The sequence below is a fragment of the Wolffia australiana genome, chromosome 3 (assembly GCF_029677425.1).
Source record: "Wolffia australiana isolate 7733 chromosome 3, ASM2967742v1".
Lineage (NCBI taxonomy): Eukaryota > Viridiplantae > Streptophyta > Magnoliopsida > Alismatales > Araceae > Wolffia > Wolffia australiana.
The window spans coordinates 15,758,645-15,777,591 of NC_135837.1; the positions used below are offsets into that span (position 1 = coordinate 15,758,645).

The 18,947-nt window shown below is 44.2% G+C and overlaps 3 protein-coding genes across 3 annotated transcripts; all 3 read left to right on the forward strand.

Moving 5' to 3' along the window:
• Positions 1–1,297: 1,297 nt before the first annotated feature.
• LOC144701049 (uncharacterized) lies at positions 1,298–10,171 on the forward strand. The gene is made up of 11 exons (XM_078572731.1): positions 1,298–1,772; positions 1,973–2,206; positions 2,282–2,378; positions 2,844–2,908; positions 2,988–8,609; positions 8,688–8,756; positions 8,839–8,900; positions 9,056–9,117; positions 9,191–9,318; positions 9,462–9,557; positions 9,926–10,171. The coding sequence occupies exon 5, from the start codon at positions 5,536–5,538 to the stop codon at positions 6,562–6,564; it is 1,029 nt and encodes a 342-aa protein (XP_078428857.1). The 5' UTR covers positions 1,298–1,772; positions 1,973–2,206; positions 2,282–2,378; positions 2,844–2,908; positions 2,988–5,535; the 3' UTR covers positions 6,565–8,609; positions 8,688–8,756; positions 8,839–8,900; positions 9,056–9,117; positions 9,191–9,318; positions 9,462–9,557; positions 9,926–10,171.
• LOC144701417 (uncharacterized) lies at positions 7,239–11,278 on the forward strand. The gene is made up of 5 exons (XM_078573235.1): positions 7,239–7,704; positions 7,765–7,973; positions 8,688–8,756; positions 8,839–8,900; positions 11,194–11,278. The coding sequence occupies exons 1-5, from the start codon at positions 7,239–7,241 to the stop codon at positions 11,276–11,278; spliced, it is 891 nt and encodes a 296-aa protein (XP_078429361.1).
• A 137-nt stretch (positions 11,279–11,415) lies between these two features.
• Positions 11,416–17,464, forward strand: LOC144701418 (uncharacterized). The gene is made up of 7 exons (XM_078573236.1): positions 11,416–11,599; positions 11,719–11,781; positions 12,393–12,459; positions 13,044–13,110; positions 14,106–15,506; positions 15,728–15,920; positions 16,275–17,464. Exons 1-7 carry the CDS (start codon positions 11,416–11,418, stop codon positions 17,462–17,464), a joined length of 3,165 nt encoding a protein of 1,054 aa, XP_078429362.1.
• The last annotated feature ends 1,483 nt before the right edge of the window (positions 17,465–18,947 follow it).

The window sequence follows — 18,947 nt, forward strand, 5'->3', positions numbered from 1 at the left end:
GGGACTTATGTTCCAACCGACATAGTAAACGACATATGGTTGTTGAGAATTGTCAACATTACTAACATGGTCACCTTGAAATGGTTGCATTTGGAAATGGCAATGAAATGATCCGCTGCTATAACTGAATCACAACGATCCGCAGTGAAACGGTCTCATTGTGAGACTAGAAAAAATCCTGTAGTGTTCTTGTTCAGTGAGGCTTTTCTTACTAAAATATGTCTCCCAGGGCGGCGGTTCCACCCATCACCCTGTCCATCCTCTAATCTCTGTCTCTATCTTCTGTTCGCTAATGTTTCCAGCTGAATGGCATTTGATTGGAGATTGTGAGATGCCCCTTCCTCTTCTTCTCTACTTTTCTTGATCTCATGTTGGCATCTTGCGTTTCTTAACCGGAGCCGCGATATAGAAGTAATCTACGCCGAGCGGATAATGAAAAATTGCAACCAACATCTCCTGCGAGTGATGTTCTGCACATACGGCAGTCAAGCTCACGTGAATGGACTAATATATCTGTCAATATCGTCGTAGGCTTAAACTAGGAGCGCGACAGTCCGTATTTAGAATCAAGCAGACTGTCGCCAACACGTGCTCGATAACTCCTCACGGCACCACCACCGAAAGCTATCACGCTCTGCTAAGTTGAACCGGGAGGATGTCATAGTCGCCGGTATTGCCCATTCTAGAAAGAGAGATAAATACGGCCTAAGTTGGATGGGAAGCGGAATCTGTGTTCACTCTATGTGCATTTTGGTTTCCTGTCCCCCTGCAGTTTCGCCCTAGAACTTCTCTCAGTCCACTAACGTAAACTTACAAAGTTGAGGTCTCGAGTTCTTAGCTTCCATATCCTGTTGTCAAGTGTGTGTGTAAGAAATTACGGGTTTGATTTGAAATTTTTTCCAGTTTTGATCTGTTTAAGGGCGATGCGGGAGACTTCATCATCAATCTAATTTATTGCTATAATTCGCCGTTGTTACTATACCATGAAGGCATTTCAATGACGGAGTCCCATTGGATATTCTCGAGGCACTTCAATGGTGGCATTTCATCTCGTCGCTATCAAGGCCCAACCTTCTAGCGTCCATTCTTGGCAGCTCCTGGGCGAAAAATATCTCTCTCCCCCTCTCATCCCCCCTACTCTCTCTAATCGCTCTCTCTCTCTCTCTATTATTCTCTATCTATCTCTATCTATCTATCTATCTATCTGTTCGTCTGTCTCTCTAACTCTCTCTATCTATCTAACTATTTCTCTCTCTTTCTCTCTTCCTCTCCATCTATCTATCGATGAGAAGGGGACTGAGGTTCGGTAATCGCCTTGGGCTAGATTCTATCCACATTTGCAAGGTCCTTCCAATCCACATCCAACGTATTGCTGTTGTGAGAGCTATATCTCTATATCTCTATCTCTATTACTATAAAAGGAAAACGTGTACCCTTCTGGCCTCTGATTGGCCAGGAAGGGTTGGAGGGAGAAGAGAGATAGAGAGACTGAGAGAGAGGAGAGAGACTAGACTGCCCTAAGACTTCGACCCCTTCTCCAGCTCGATTTCTCCACTTCGATTTCGTCACCTCCCAGCCGCGTTTCCTCCAGCTCCCAGCACCGTTCTCCAGCTCTCAGACCCGTTCTCCAGCTCCCAGCCCCGTTCTCCAGCTCTCAGACCCATTCTCCAGCTCCCAGCCCCGTTCTCCAGCTCTCAGACCCCTTCTCCAGCTCCCAGCCGCGCTCTCAGCCCCGTTTTCCAGCTCCCAGGCGCGTTCCTAAAACGTGAAAGGTATTTTATGATTTCATGGGTTTATCGCATCTCTCTCACTCTTCATCCTTATTGGATTTGATGGCATACTTTCTCTACTTACATTGGATTTTTTATCCGAATGTATTCATGATTTCATGGGTTTATCAAATCTCTCTCTTTCCCTATTTGTTTATCGATATCTTCATTTATTTAAAGTTTGTCCCGATCTCTTTGAACAGGAAGTGTCGACAAATATTGCTCGAAGTTCTCTTGATGAACTCCCGATTATACCTTAAAAATATAAAGTTTGGATCGAAAATGTAATTTATAAAATAATTTTCCTCTCCAATAGGCCGAAATATTTTATTAGATGGACGCGGCGGGGTTAACTTAAGAATCATTCCTTCCACCATAAACTTTTGGTGGAACTGTATTTCGCTTCGCAGGTTAACCAGATATGCCGCCTCCTCGCGGTACCATTTTTGCGATTCTTTCAATTCTTACTTTCTTTCGATTCTTAAAATCCTTACGTTCTTTCGAATATTTAGAACGTGAATTCTCCAGCTCTCAGCCCCGTTCTCCAGCTCCCACCAGCTCTCTCAGCCCCTTTCTCCAGCACCCAGCCACGTTCCTAAAACGTGAAAGGTATTTTATATCTTGGATATTGTTTGCCTTACTGCCTTATTTGCCTTATCACCTTATATATCTTTGATATTGTTTGCCTTACTGCCTTATTTGCCTTATCACCTTATTTGCCTTATTGCCTTATTTGCCTTATTGCCTTATCGCCTTATTTCGATCTTTCGCTTTCCGTCATTCCTTCCGCCATAACTTTTTGGTGGAAATGTATTTCTCTTCGCCGATTAAGCAGCTTCGCCGATTAAATTTTTGGTGAATTTTTATAACGCGAATTGATTTTTGGAACGCAAGTTTTTCATATCTTTCGATTTTTCCGCACGCCAGATTTCCGGAACGTTCGATCCTCGCTAGCGCAAGGTTTCTTATGTTTTGCGATTCACCTGGAGTGTCTCTTTCTTTCTATGCGATTCTTATGTTTTCGCGGCTCTTATTTCTCTTTCTTTTTCTCCCTCTTATTCATGATGTTTTTAGAACGCGGGGCGAATTTTACAATGCGGGTATCAACATCACCACTAGGTAATCCGCCAGCGGCGAAGGTTCGATCGCCTTCTTCCGAACTCTTTTAATCCGAATTACTATTTTCCACAACTGTGATTAGAAATCACTCATTTGCAGGGACGAACACCTGGGATTAGTTCGACCTCCGGGTTCATACGCGCGTGATCGATCTGGATAGCTCGCCGGAGATTGTCAAACCGATAACGTTAATCGCGATCGAGCCTGACGTGGAAGTCGAGGTGACCATCGCTGAAAACTTCCCTTCCATTATCTGCTTATTAATCGAGAATCGCTATAGTTATTCTTTCGTTATTAGAGTTGTATTTCGAAGAAGAAGATCGATTGTAGGTGAAGATTACGTCGATCGAAGCTCGCCGCGGTTTGGAAACAGCCGGAGATCTGACCAGAGAGGAATGTTCTACGTAGATTACAACAGATGGTCGGCGGGAATATTGGTAGCCTAGGCGCGTGTAGACCACGGGCCAGCTGCCAACGACTCACGACGTTGGGTTTTTCTCCGAGGAGAACAAACGATCAATTTATCTTTCCTTCATAGTAATAGAGATAGATATATTGATCCACTGTTGAATAGATGTATGGATAATTGAATGGACAGAGAGATAGCGAGATAAACAGATCGAAGCTCGATGCGGTTTGCGCATGGCCGGAGATCTGACAAGAGAGGAATTGTCTACATAGACTGGAAACGACGGTGGGCGGGAATAGAGGTAGACTTGGCGCGTGGAGACCACGGGCGACCTGGCAACGAGTGACGGCGTTCACTTCATTTGAAATGAAGTCACACTTCGTACGGATAAATGAATGGACGGAGGGATTGACCGCGTTGGATTTTTCTCCGAGGAGAACAATCGATCAATTTATCTTTCTTTTATAGAGAGGTAGAACACGTGTACGTTGTACACTGGATTACTGTCCCGACCAATTACAGTGTCCGACACCCGGAAAATTCGGTGACATTATTCGGTGATATTATTCGGTGAAGAACCCACCAATTCTTCAATAAACCAATATACACATGTACGTTGTATACTGGACTGTTGACTCACAGTCAGGGCCGGTAGCACGTTACCTTTCTCAGTGAGCCACCGATCATAAAGACTTCAGTTTAATTTTCGGTTATTGGAGAAATAAGTTTCTCCTTGACTTAACTCCCTCACAAACCAAACTAATTCCACCTTGCCGTCTAACAATTTCTCCTCCTCTTTTGGTGGACGTAGCAGTGTAACTAAGTACCACTCTTCGTGCCGTCCATACAACTTTCTTTACACTGATCATGTTTTATTCACATAGATCCTTTTTAGAAGACACTTATTTTTTGATCTTCAAAACTATTAATAGGTACCTCTTTGAAAAATCTTCCAATAATCAGCAATTCCATTCAGTACTCTATCCTCCGTTCTGATCTTCAATGCTATTAGTAGGTTCTCCTTCCAAAAACAATAATATGAACACCCCCGTTATGAGGAGCAACCGTCGGGCTGAAAGACTTGCATATCGTCAATCCACGGGATCGACAACTGTGCCCACACTCCTCTCAGCTACGCGCGATGTGAAAAATGTTCAAGCCAATTTTCTCGGTACCATGAATGCATCATGTGCTTCATGCCAGTCAAAGTTTTGGATAGATGAACGCAAACCCAGTTCCAGTCAGCAAAACCCCGTCTTCTACTTATGTTGCAGGGATGGTAAAATCAACTTGCCAACATTCCCCAACCCGCCTCCATTGCTACTTGAGCTGCTTGAGGGCACGACCGATGAGTCCAAGCACTTCCGCAATTTTATTCGAGCTTACAATTCAGCATTCAGTTTCACATCAAGCAGTGCAAATTTTGATCGTAACCTGGCCGACAATTCCGCCGGTGTGTACACTTTTCGAATCCAAGGTGCTGTTTATCATCAGATCTCAAAAGCTTTGCTGCCCCTCCCCGGTCATTCTCCTTCTTTTGCTCAAATCTACATCTACGACACAGACTATCAGATAGAGCGATGAAACTCAATCTTCCCTGACTTACATCGCACCATCTTAGAAAAGATCCACTACTGCCTGAATGTGTCCAACCCATTTGTTCATCAATTCCAAGCTAACAATGAAGAAACACTACTCATCGCATCCACGCAAGAGTTCGAGTTACGGGTTGGAGAGCCTTCCATTGCTGACAGACGTTATGCTCAACCCACAGGCTTCGAGATCAATGTTCTTATGACTGGGGATGGAAATGAAGGAGATAGTAGGCGTAGCATTGTTCTTCGCAAGCGTGGTGGAGGACTGCAATTTGTTAATCAGCTACACGGATATTACGACCCACTCCACTTTGTGCTGCTATTTCCTTATGGTAGTCCGGGATGGAGCACCCAGCTGAAGGAAAACTTCCAAGTAACAATGAAACAATTTTACGCCTACCACTTCATGGTTCGTGACACATCAAGAGTGCTTCATCTCTCCGGCAGGCTTTTCCAGGAATATGTCGTGGATGCTTACGCTAAAGTTGAAGAATCACGATTACATTGGGTTCGTTGCAACCAGACAACATTGCGTGGATGCCTCTATTGAGGATTAGTTGATCAAGTAGCCTCGGACAATGTTGATATGCCTGCGGGACAGATGATCATACTCCCACCTACATTTACTGGCGGACCACGCTAAATGCAAGGGTTGTACCAGGATGCTATGGCCATCATACGAAAGATGGGAAAGCCTGATTTATTTATCACAATGACTTGCAATCCAAAATGGCCAGAAATCATACAAGCTCTGCTCCCTGGCCAGAAGTCACATGATCGATTTGATATTTGTTGTCGCGTTTTCCGCTTGAAACTAAAGGAGCTTCTCCGTTTGTTAATTGAGAAGGAAGTATTAGGCAAAGTAAACGGACGTGTGTATGTCGTTGACTTCCAAAAACGTGGTCTCCCACACGCTCACATGTTATTGGTACTGGATACTCCCCACAAGCCGAAAACCCCAGAGGACATTGACAAGACAGTGTGCGCTGAAATTCCTGATCCCAGCGACAAAGATTTATTTGACTGTGTCACCACGCACATGATCCATGGCCCCTGCGGTTCTGCAAACCCAAGATCCCCGTGTATGAAGGAAGGTAAGTGCTCTAAGAAGTTCCCAAAAGAGTTCATAGACTCCACGCAAGTCAACAATGATGGGTACCCTCTCTACCGACGTCGCAACAACGGGCAATTCATCCAAAAGGGTTCGCATGTCATTGACAACCGTTGGGTTGTCCCATACAATAAATATTTGTGCAAGGCATTTAACTGTCACATTAACGTGGAAATTTGCTCTTCCGTTCAGTCAGTGAAGTACCTGTACAAGTATGTGTACAAGGGCCACGATCGCATTCAGGCAAGAGTTTCTGCTACAAACCTCAGCACTTGCAGTACCACTCCCTATACTCCGCACGACGAAGCCCAAGAATATCTGGACGCGCGATACGTATCTGCATCAGAGGCATTCTGGCGAATTTGCGAGTTCAGCCTACAAAAAATGTACCCAACAGTTTTCGCCCTACAAGTTCACGATGAGAATATGCAAACCGTTGTATACGCAGAAGGAGAAACAATTGGTGAAGTCATGGGTAGGTCGGATCGCACGCCACTCACAGAGTGGATGCGTTACAACAGGGAGCATCCGGACGATATTCAAGCCAAACATATGTTGTAGTGTGACTTCCCCTCATACTATACGTGGAACGATTCCACCCGACGTTGGACACGACGTCAACGACAACAGTGCATTGGAAGGGTCCACTTTGTCTGTCCTCGCGACACTGCACGATACTACCTCCGATTAATGCTTCATCATGTTCCAGGAGCTACCTGTTTTGACAATCTAAGGACCGTTGCTGGTGTTCTCTATGACACATATCAGGGTGCTCCAGCTGCTCGCGGCCTACTCCACTCTGATGCTGAGTTTGACAATGATCTCGCAATGGCATTAGGTGTCGCTTCTCCCTGTCAAGTTCGCGAGCTCTATGCGATGATGTTGCTCTACTGTGAAATCTCCAACCCTCTTATGCTTCTCCAGAAACACCTTGATGCTATGTCGGATGACCTACGTTTAACCAGCCAATCACAAGACCCACATCATCTACAAAAACAAGTACTGATCCTAATCGATTCAATCCTCTATCACAATGGATCTTCGCTCGCGTCATTCCCAGGATTAACCCGAATAGTCGAAGACCAGTCAGTAGATACATAGATACATAGATACATAGATACAACATCGAGAATGCAATCCTCACCGCAGAACACCTACAAAGCATGCTGAATGAAGAGCAGAGACAACTTTACGATGTTGTATTTGAAGCAATCGAATTTCCAAAACATGCTACTATGGGTAATGTCTTCTTCGTCGATGGGCCTGGTGGATCTGGTAAGACGTTCCTCTACTCGGCAATTCTTGCAAAGATAAAGGCCTCTCGCCTGTTGGCATTGTCAACTGCAACAAGTGGTATTGCCGCGCTCCTCCTCGAAAGCGGGCAAACCTTACACTCCACATTCAAGATTCCTATTCCTGTAACTCACGTCTCAACATGTGGATTTTCACCTGATTCGATGATCGGCCTCCAGATTCAAGCGGTAAGTATTATAATTGTTGACGAAGCACCAATGATGCACCGCCATGTCTTTGAGACTCTCGATCGAAGTATTCGCGATGTGATGAAGACTACCAACCGATATTTGGAAAATGTTCCTTTCGGCGGCAAAGTTGTTGTGATGGGAGGTGACTTCAGACAGATGCTTCCAGTAATACAGAAAGGCTCCCGCGCAATGATCATCAATTCAGCCCTTAACCGAAGTGAGATATGGCGACATTGCTCTGTTTTTCGTCTCAAAACAAATGTCCGTGTTTTGCTAGACCAACGAGCATGGAGCGAGTTCTTACTTGCTGTTGCAGAAGGACGGGCTGGCACAGATGTCTGTCTTCCAAATGAGATACGCCGCGTATCCTCCCTAACAGATCTCATTTCCCAAGTTTATGGTTCCTTCGATGATGATGAAACTCAGCTGTTGACGAAAACGATCTTAACCCCGCTGAACGATGATGTCGTTGAGCTCAACAACATGGTACTAGACGTCTTCCCCGGTGAGAGAATGGAATACTTAAGCTCCGATGCAATCCCCCCGGCGAAGTCCACAACGAATCCCTGTACCCGATTGAGTTTCTGAACACAATTGATGATGCAACTATGCCGCTGCACAGGCTCCGTCTTAAGATTGGGTGCATAATAATCCTCATCCGAAACTTGAACACATTATAAGGCCTTCGCAACGGGACTAGGCTAAGAGTTGTTAGCTTCTTTCCAACAATGGTGCAAGTCAGTATCATCAGTCAAGGAAATTTCTATGGTCAAGTCCACCTCCTACCACGAATGTCGCTCTACCCATCTCAATCAAGGCTTCCCTTTCGATTCAAGCGCCTTCAATTCCCAATTCGGCTGGCCTTCACAATGACGATTAATAAATCCCAAGGCCAAACTCTTGACACTGTTGGGATATATCTACCAAACCCGCTTTTCACTCATGGCCAGCTCTACGTCGCCCTCTCAAGGACAAGACTCGGTCCAACAGGAATCGTGTTCTGGGATGGTGGGAAAAATCGATCGCACGTGACTAATGTTGTTTACACGGAGATTTTCCAAAAGTCGACGTTGCGAACACGACCGAGGCAATGAGCATCTCCATACTCCGTTACACTCTCCGGTACACTCTCGAACTTGCCCTCCACAACATATTTGCATTGCTATCACAATCTCAACGCCCCATAAATGGATCCTTCAGGTGACACGGGGCTACGACATGATTCCCTCCTCCCTAACCTGCAACCAAAGCAACAAGCAGACCCAAGAGGTGATAAATAAATCTTAATTTGCTCACACTACAATACATAGCATTTTACTACTTCTCACCGTGAATTGTTTTTCTTATGAAGCAATCGGATAATTATCGAGAAGCCCATCGGTGTGGAATATCGTACGCTACGACAATGGCCAGGTAAGGTCGACCCATTCATCTAATGTCACCTAACTATTACTAACTCTAACTAGCTACAAGCAGACCCAATAGATGATAGATAAGATGTAAATTACTGACATTACGGTACATAATATTTTACTACTTATCGCCGTGATATTTTTCACTTTTGATAGCAATCGGGTAATTATGGAGAAGGCCATCAGTGCAAAATATCGAAGGCTACTGCAATAGCCAGGTAAGTTCGGTCCATTCAACTAATGTCGCCTAACTTTGATTATCACTGAGTTTCTACAATTACTCTCTCGCAGTGTCTGCAACTTTCCCATACGTATTGCACGATCAATAAGCCACAACAACTTATCAGAACTACACATTTAATCCACTCCGCACGACGTAAGGCTAGCTCAGACGTGGCATGTTTTCTCCCATTCGAATGGTAATTTCATTCCACGGGGTTCCGTTTATTATTGAAGTTTATATCACATTGAGCATTTTATGTCCTACGATTGTTGATTTTTTGCAACACACGATTTAATATTCCACTGAAATTCTGATGTCAATTTCAAATGTGAATTATAGCTGTGGAGTGCACCAATTTTTGTTGCGGCTGTGTTATTTATCCACTGTATGGTCATACCCCATGCGAGCTTTGCAAGCGGGCACCACTAGGAGGAGGTTGAATCTTACTCATTTCCTCTCATAATTAACCACTTTATTGGGAATTACGTCTTCTTCCAACTGTTAAATTGTCTCCCGCAATATTGCTCTGATATCTGATACTACTGTTTTGATTAATCAGTGCACTTGCCCTTCTACCTCCCGAAAATCATTACTTCCCCCGACTCAGCCTACTCAGCTATGTCAGCCCGCTCTTCGCTGTCCAAATCAGGGCAAAATTTACAATTATACATCGAGCCAAAAACAAGTCAAAATTTACCCCGTTCTCTGGTCGCTTCTTTCAAACATGTCTTGCTCCCAGTGGAAAATCATCAATTTTTGCCCAACTCAAGCCACATAATTACTTACTATTTCATTCCTTCCAGGTGGAACGTCAGGCTGAGGGACTTCTCTTTCATTGCGGCATCTTCCCCATAGCCTCTACTGGGGTCCAAAAAATTTCGCTCAGCACGGCCTGCCAATGCCATTTCTCATCAGCATCCACTGCACTAGATATCACATCAGCACCACAAAATTTATTCGCCAAAACAATTTTGCTTCTACATCCCAAACTTGCCCTGTTAAACTATAACCATTCAGTTCAGCAGGGTAATGGCCCTGCTTTTCATATTCATCTCTCTACCTTGTGCGAGCATTGCGAGCGGGCCCCACTAGTAACTATAAAGCAAATTAGTGTGCCCTTCTGGCCTCTGATTGGCTGAGAAGAGTTGGAGAGAGAAGAAAGAGAGGGAGAGAGAAGAGAGAGAAAAAACCAATACGCTTTGGGTTTTCGATTCGTTTCTCCCGCTCCCCAAATCTCCAAATCTCCTGTTCTCCTGCTCCCAGCCTCTTCTTCTCGGATCAAACTTCTCCTTAGAACGAAAAACAGCATTTCTCGATCAAGCTCCCATCTCTCCCATCTATCGCATGACAGCCTCTTCTCTCGAGTCTAGGTAATTTTTGCGATTTTCATCTGCCGCCTATCTCCTTCTTTTCTCAAACTTTTGGTAATTTTTGGTTGATAATAGTGTTCTTATTTCTAACCGTACTGTGTTCTTATATGCTCATCCCCATCCCCGGTGGTATGCTCATCCCCATCCCCGCTGGGCCGATTATCCCGCACCGCAGCGGACTCAGCCGTTTCTTTCAACGTATCAGAGGGCATCGCCGACGGAATCTGCCTCGATTCCTTGATATTGTCCACATCTTCTCTCTGTCCGCTCTGCTCCGAGTCCGTCTCCGCCTGGAAATCCGCGCACACTCCACATGAACTTCCACGAAACACGACCAATTAAGTAGGAAAAAAATCGAAAAATTCAAAAAAGTAAAACAAGAAGATCAGTGTTCTTATTTCTATTTTTGTGATTTTCTTCTGCCGCCTATCTCCTTCTTTTCTCGATCTTTTGCGATCAGTGTTCTTTCAATCCGTCAAATTGTCTATGTTTGTCTGTTTTCAATCGGTAGGCAGGTATCGATTGATCTCATAGAGACTTCAAATTTCTGCGACTAAAAATCGATATGCGAGAGATTTTTATTCGCGTTGATTTTAGTGTAAACGAAAAATGCAATTGGAGTCTCCATTAGAGCGTTTTCTCTCAGTTAAATTGACTATATTCCGTTGTATTCTCTACGTTCGTCTGTTTCCAATCTGTAGGCAGGTATCGATTGATCTCAGTTTTCCGGTTATCGCTAGATCTGCAAGAGATTTTGTGCGATGTTCCTCCTTTGTCAACCGCTGAACACAATCGGAGTCTGTATTGGAGCGTTTGTCTCGGTAAAATTGTCTCCATTGAGTTTTCATTCCGTCAAATTGTCTCTGTTCGTATGTTTTCAATCCGTCGGCAGTTATCTAGGGACTGATTTTTATAGATGTACAATGGCAGAGGAAGCACTTGCGGATCGGCCGACAGAAGCCATCATCGCCAGCGAAACCCCCAATAGCCATGCAAAAGCCATAGCCTCCGTGCTCGGAGGAGCCCTCCAATCCTACGACAACAAGGCAAAAGCCGTATCCGACGGCCAAGAATCGCTCGCTCAGTCCCTCGATCGCATAGCCGGTGGTAAATCTTCCGATTTTCTTCAGTCTTCATTCTTCAGTATTCTCTCTGAGGAACTCAGGAATCCGAGAAATAGCTATTACATCGCCTATCTCTGTCAATTATTTTGATTCCGATTTTAGAATCAATCGCTGTTATCATGGATAAACTGCTGCAAGGTTATTGCAACATTACTCTAGATGTCCGTGAGTACATTTCAATTTTCAAGTCATGAATTCATCGCCTAAGTTAGTATTCCAGATTATCAATTATAGACAACTGCTTTAATTTGAAGTCTCACGCGGATATTCATTTCATAATTCCCTTTAGTTAATTTCTTTAAATTAATCTAATGAAAATCATCATCGTGTTGGCATCCATGCGGCCGTGCCATTTAGGCGAAATGGCACATACAGAATATTACCCATGTGCTTATAGTGTTTTATGGCAATCTGATATCGCAATCCTCTCCTCCCACAGACGAATTGGTACCCCAATGAAAATCTAATTACTCTGCCATGCAAAATAATAGTTTTCTCTTCACATCCATGTACAATGGCAGAGGAAGCGCCTGCGGATCGGCAGACAGAAGCCATCATCGCCGTAGCCTCCGTGTTCAGCGGAGCCCTCCAATCATCCAAGAATCGCTCGCTCACTCCCTCGATCGCCTCGCCGTGGTAAATCTTCCGACTCTCTTAAGTCTTCATTCTTCTATGTCATATATTCTCTCCAAAGAAATCAGGAAACCGAGAAACAGTTATCATACCTCCTATCTCTGTCAATTATTTTATTATTCCTCATTTTTTTCCGATTTTAGAATCAATCGTCGTTATCATGGATAAACTGCTGCAAGTTTATTGCAAGATTACTCTAGATGGCCGTGAGTACATTTCAATTTTCAAATCATGATTTCATCGCCTAAGTTAGAATTTCAGATTATCATTTATAGACAACTGCTTTAATTTGAAGTCTCACGCGGACATTCATTTCATAATTCCTTATAGTTACTTTCTTCAAATTAATTAAATGAAAATCATCATCGTGTTGGCATCCATGCGGCCGTGCCAGATAGGCGAAATGGCGCATCCAGAATAATACCCACATTTATGCGTTCAATTTCAAATAGGTACTCCGCTGGCCATTGTGTACAATCTTCCGCGTTTGCAATTAACTAGGCCAGTAATTGGGTCTACGTATTATCCTCTTTAATGGGCTACATTTGCTCGATGAATACAACTATTGAAAAAGGCCCAGTAAGATTTCAATGCAAATTACACTGCCGTGCTTATTTTTTAATATGAATACATTAATTTTATCTTATATTTTGTTGGCGTACTCAATCGTGCAAGAAAGTACTTTTGCTTTTGGGCCTTTTGCTTTGGAATTCCAAATATAAATTTTCTGATTGGCTGAGTCTTTCACATCTATTGCCTCTTTTGCCTACTTTTATGCGTTCAATTCGAAATAGGTACTTCGCTGGACATGGTGTAGAATCTTCCGCATTTGCAATTAACCAGGCCAGTAATTGGGACTACGTATTATCCTTTTTAATGGGCTACGCTTGCTCGATGAATACAACTATTTAAAAAGGCCTGGTAGGATTTCAATGCAAATTACACTGCCCTGCTTATTTTTTAATATGAATACATTAATTTTATCTTACATTTTGTTGGCGTACTCAATCGTGCAAGAAAGTACTTTTGCTTTTGGGCCCTTTTGCTTTGGAATTCCAACTATAAATTTTCTGATTGGCTGAGTCTTTCACATCTATTGCCTCTTTTGCCTACTTTTATGCGTTCAATTCGAAATAGGTACTTCGCTGGACATGGTGTAGAATCTTCCGCATTTGCAATTAACCAGGCCAGTAATTGGGACTACGTATTATCCTCTTTAATGGACTACATTTGCTCGATGAATAAAACTATTTAAAAAGGCCTGGTAAGTTTTCATAAATGCAAATTTCACTACCCTGCTGAATTTTTAATCTACATTACGAGATTTCGAATATATGTCAGACTTATTGATTTCCGAATCTATCTTTCTTTTGGAACTGTACCAACGGCTTATGATGTTTCCCCCCACCCGAATAAATGTTCGGCACACATTTGCCAACTCTTTTCTTTAGGAAATGTGGAGAAAATGAGATTCATCTCACTGGGTAATTAATTGTCAACGGGAAAAACAAATTACTACTTTAGCGCTCCTCCCCGGTTCTATTATGTCTCTACACCCTTTCCCGTACTCCATTTAATTATCTTCCCCTCTGCCTAATCTTCAAAACTTTTAGTAGGTTCACAATGTCAACCGTTACCAGTGGCAACCGTCGGGCCGAAAGAATTGCATATCTTCGATCAACGAGATCAACAAATGTGAATACACTACTCGCCGCTACCCGCAATGTGCAAGATGTTCAACCACATTTCCTCAGAGTCATGAATGCATCATGTGCTTCGTGCGACGCAAAGTTTTGGATACAAGAACGCAAACCTAGTACAAGTCAGTAGAACCCTGTGTTCCACTTATGTTGCAGGGATGTAAATTCACATTGCCAACATTCCCCAGCCCGCCATCATTGCTTCTCGAGCTGCTTCAGGGCACGACAAATGAGTCAAAACACTACCGCAATTTCATTCGAGCTTATAATTCAGCTTTCAGTTTCACATCGAGCGGTGCAAATTTTGACCGTACCCTCGCCGACAATTGTGCCGGTGTGTACACTTATCGAATCCAAGGTGCTGTCTACCATCAGATTTCAAATGATTTGTTGCCCCCTGTTGGTCATGCTCCCTCTTTTGCTCAAATCTACATCTACGACACAGACTATCAAATAGAACAACAATGCTCAATCTTCCCTAATTTACATCGCATCATCCTTGAAAAGATCCAGCACTGTCTACATGTGGCCAACCCATTTGTTACTCAATTCCAAGCAAACAACGAACAAGCACTGCTCGCCGCATCCACCCAAGAATTCGAGCTACGGATTGGAGAGCCTTCCATCCCGGATAGACGTTATGATCAACCCAACGCCTCTGAAATTTCTGTTCTTATGACTGGTGATGGACATGAAGGAGACGGAAGGCGTAGCATTGTTCTTCGCAAGCGTGGTGGAGGCCTGCAATTCGTTAATCAGCTGAACGGATATTATGATCCGCTCCACTTTGTGTTGCTATTTCCCTACGGTAGTCCAGGGTGGAGCCTGCAGCTAAAGGAAAGCGCCCATGTGACAATGAATCAATTCTATGCCTACCACTTCATGGTTCGTGACTCTTCAACAGTGCTTCATCTTTCTGGCAGGCTTTTTCAAGAATATGTTGTGGATGCTTACGCAAAAGTTGAAGAATCGCGATTACATTGGATTCGATGCAACCAGTCAACGTTGCGTTCGAGTCTCTATCGAGGGTTGGTTGATCAAGTCGCCACAGACAATGTTGCTATGCCAGCGGGGAGGATGATCATTCTCCCACCTTCTTTTACAGGCGGCCCACGCTACATACAAGGGTTGTACCACGACGCTATGGCCATCATCAGAAAGATGGGGAAGCCCGATCTATTTATCACAATGACTTGCAATCCAAAATGGCCTGATATCACACAATCTCTACTACTTGGCCAGAAGGCACAAGATCGATTCGATCTTTGCTGTCGTGTTTTCCGGTTGAAACTTAAGGAACTCCTCCATTTGATAATCGACAAGGAAGTATTCGGCAAAGTAAATGGTCATGTGTACGTTGTCGAATTTCAGAAACGTGGCCTCCCTCACGCGCACATGTTGTGGGTATTGGATGCTCAATACAAGCCGAAGACCCCAGAGGACATTGATAAGATAGTGTGCGCTGAAATACCAGATCCCAGCGACAAGGATTTGTTCGACTGTGTCACAACACATATGATCCACGGCCCTTGCGGTTCTGCAACCCAAAATGTCCATGTATGAAGAAAGGAAAGTGCTCCAAGAAGTTCCCCAAAGAATTTGTTGACTCCACCCAAGTAACCAATGATGGGTACCCTCTCTACCTACGACGCAATGACGGCCGGGCCATCCAGAAGGGTCCTCATGTCATTGATAATCGCTGGGTTGTTCCATACAATAAATATTTATGCAAGGCATTCAACTGTCACATTAACGTGGAAATCTGCTCTTCCATTCAGTCAGTGAAGTATCTGTACAAGTATGTCTGCAAGGGTCACGATCGCATCCAAGCAAGAGTTTCTCCAACTTCCGCTATTACAGACTTCGACATTGGCAATAATCCTCAGAATAATCCACAAGATGAAGCCCAACAGTATCTAGACGCACGATACGTATCTGCATCAGAGGCATTCTGGCGAATCTGCGAATTCAGTATGCAAAAAATGTATCCAACCGTTTTTGCCTTACAAGTTCACGACGAGAATATGCAAACAGTGGTGTACGCAGAAGGAGAAACAATTACTGAAGTCATAGATAGGTCTGAGCGCACGCCCTTCAGAGAGTGGATGCTTTACAACCGTGAGCATCCGCAAGATAATCTAGCCAAGAAAATATTGTATTACGACTTCCCTTCGTATTACACGTGGAACGATTCTGCCCGACGGTGGACACGACGTCAATGACAACAATGCATTGGAAGGGTGCACTTTGTGTGCCCTCGCGACAGTGCTCGATACTACCTCTGATTGATGCTTTATCATGTACCACGAGCTACATGTTACGCAGATTTACACATCGTGGCTGGTGTTGTTTACGACACATATCAGCAAGCTGCAGCTGCTCGCGGCCTACTCCACTCTGATGCTGAGTTTGACAATGATCTCGCAATGGCATTAGGTGTCGCTTCTCCCCGTCAAGTTCGTGACCTCTATGCGATGATGTTGCTCTACTGTGAAATCTCCAATCCACTTATGCTTCTCAGAAAATACCTCGAACCAATGTCAGAGGACATTCGTTTAAACAGGCCGTCAGAAGACGCAGACCAGATACAACAAAGAGTACTGATCGCAATCGAGACAATCCTCCACCACAACGGATCTTCGCTCGCAGCATTCCCAGGATTACCCCAAGGCATCCAAGTTCAACCAATAGATAACATAAATAGGCCAAGTCATGGAAACACCAACGAGAATGCAGTCCTTAGTGCAGAACACCTACAAGGCATGCTAAATGAAGAACAAAGACAACTTTACGACGCTGTATTCAAAGCCGTTGCATCGCCGAAACGTGCTGAGAGGAATGTTTTCTTTGTTGATGGGCTTGGTGGATCTGGTAAGACGTTTCTCTACGCCGCTATTCTTGCAAAGATAAAGGCCTCTCGCCTCTCAGCAATGACGACTGCAACAAGTGGTATCGCGGCGCTCCTCCTAGAAGGAGGGCGAACGTTGCACTCTACATTCAAGATTCCTATCCCGGTAACTCACGTCTCAACATGTGGATTCTCGCCTGATTCAATGATTGACCACCAAATTCTGTCAGCAAGTATTATAATAGTTGGCGAAGCTCCAATGATGCACCGCCATGTTTATGAGACGCTTGATAGAAGTATTCGTGATTTGATGAAGACAGCCGACCCATATCTGGAAAACGTTCCTTTCGGCAGCAAAGTTGTTGTGATGGGAGGCGACTTTAGGCAAATGCTTCCAGTCATACATAAAGGCTCACGCGCAATGATCGTCAACTCAGCCCTCAACCGCTGTGATGTGTGGCGCCATTGCTCCGTTTTTTGGCTCAAAACAAATGTTCGCGTTTCGCCAGACCACCGAGCATGGAGCGAGTTCTTACTTGCTGTTGGAGAAGGACGGGTTGGCCCAGATGTCTATCTCCCAAATGACATCCGCCGCGTCTCCTCTCTCTTCGATCTCATTACCCAAGTTTATGGTTACTATGAAGATGCCGACAGTCAATTGCTATGAACAACAATTTTAACCCCCCTGAACGAAGATGTGGTTGCAGTCAACAACATGGTGCTCGATGTCTTCCCAGGCGAGGCAATGGAGCAGTTAAGCTTCGATGAAATCCCCCCTGGCGAAGTCAATAACGAATCACTGTATCCAACAGAGTTTCTAAACACAATTGATGATGCAACAATGCCGCTCCACAAACTTCACCTCAAGATCGGGTGCATCGTAATCCTTATCCAAAACTTGAACACATTACAAGGCCTGTGCAACGGGACTAGGCTGCGAGTTGTTTGCTTTTTTACAACAATGGTGCAAGTCAGTATCCTCAGTCAAGGTAAATTCTACGGTGAAGTCCATCTCCTACCACGGATTGCGCTCTACCTGTCTCAGTCAAGGCTTCCATTCCAATTCAAGCGCCTTCAATTCCCAATTCGACTTGCATTTGCAATGACAATTAATAAATCCCAGGGAAAGACTCTCGACACAGTGGGGTTGTATCTACCGAATCCGCTATTCACTCATGGCCAACTCTATGTTGCCCTCTCAAGAACACGAATCGGTCTAGCAGGAATCGTGTACAGCGATGGCGGCGCAAACCGCTCGCACGTGAGTAATGTCGTTTACACAGAGATTTTCCAATGAGAATCTCCATTCTCAATTCCACTCTCAGGTACACTCCCTAACTCGCTCTCCACCTCTTATTGCCATGATATCCCAAACTCAACACAACTTAAATTTATTTTACAGGAAGTGATCGCCATCAACGTCACAAAGATATACATCATTTCGACCAATATCTTCAAGAAAAAATAACATCGTACGGAGGAGGGCTCTTCCATTATTCGCACCTCCTTCACCTACAACCAATGAACCAAGCAAACCCACAGGGTGATAAATAATACATAAATTACTCAACATGGTTTTCCCCATCTTGGGAGTACTTATGTTCGTCCTCGATCTATCTCTTGCAGAATTGCAGCGGAGTTCTATGGCAAATGCTATGGTGCCGAGGTAGGGGTACTCAACATGCGCCGGCGATTGCTCCTCCCTGCGTCTTCTTCCTCCTTGCTCCTCTATTCAGCGCATGCGTCTGGTTCGTCCCATTTCTTTCCCTGCAATTCTTAATTCTATGTGTCCCGTGACCCATATGATGCTTCTTTGAGATGACTCTTGAAAGCATACTTGGGATGAGTAGGGATCTATGGCGCAAATATGGCGTTGCGGTTTTCTTTTCTGTGCACAACGACGCGTTTTTCTATCATTTTGATCTCTACGAATGGCCATCTGTTCGTTGCTTTCTTTCCTCCCTAACATACCTCTACGCAAGGGAAATCTGTCAGTTTTCCCCAATTTCGGGTGTTCTTCTGATCTTCATCGATCTGTTTCTTGCAGAATTGCAGTGGACTTCTTTCAGAACTGATCTGGTGCCGAGGTAGGGGTCCTCAAAACTACGATCTTAGGTCTTCATCGACCCGCCGGCGATTGCTCCTCCCTG

Coding starts and splice junctions, on each gene's coding strand:
- LOC144701417 (XM_078573235.1), top strand. CDS start 7,239: ATGGGTAATGTCTTCTTCGTCGATGGGCCTGGTGGATCTGGTAAGACG. Junction 7,705..7,764: donor CAATTCAGCCCTTAACCGAA/GTGAGATATGGC, acceptor GTGTTTTGCTAG/ACCAACGAGCATGGAGCGAG. Junction 7,974..8,687: donor TCGTTGAGCTCAACAACATG/GTACTAGACGTC, acceptor TGGATCCTTCAG/GTGACACGGGGCTACGACAT.
- LOC144701049 (XM_078572731.1), top strand. CDS start 5,536: ATGCAAGGGTTGTACCAGGATGCTATGGCCATCATACGAAAGATGGGA.
- LOC144701418 (XM_078573236.1), top strand. CDS start 11,416: ATGGCAGAGGAAGCACTTGCGGATCGGCCGACAGAAGCCATCATCGCC. Junction 11,600..11,718: donor CCTCGATCGCATAGCCGGTG/GTAAATCTTCCG, acceptor TTCCGATTTTAG/AATCAATCGCTGTTATCATG. Junction 15,507..15,727: donor CTGCAACCCAAAATGTCCAT/GTATGAAGAAAG, acceptor TCTTCCATTCAG/TCAGTGAAGTATCTGTACAA.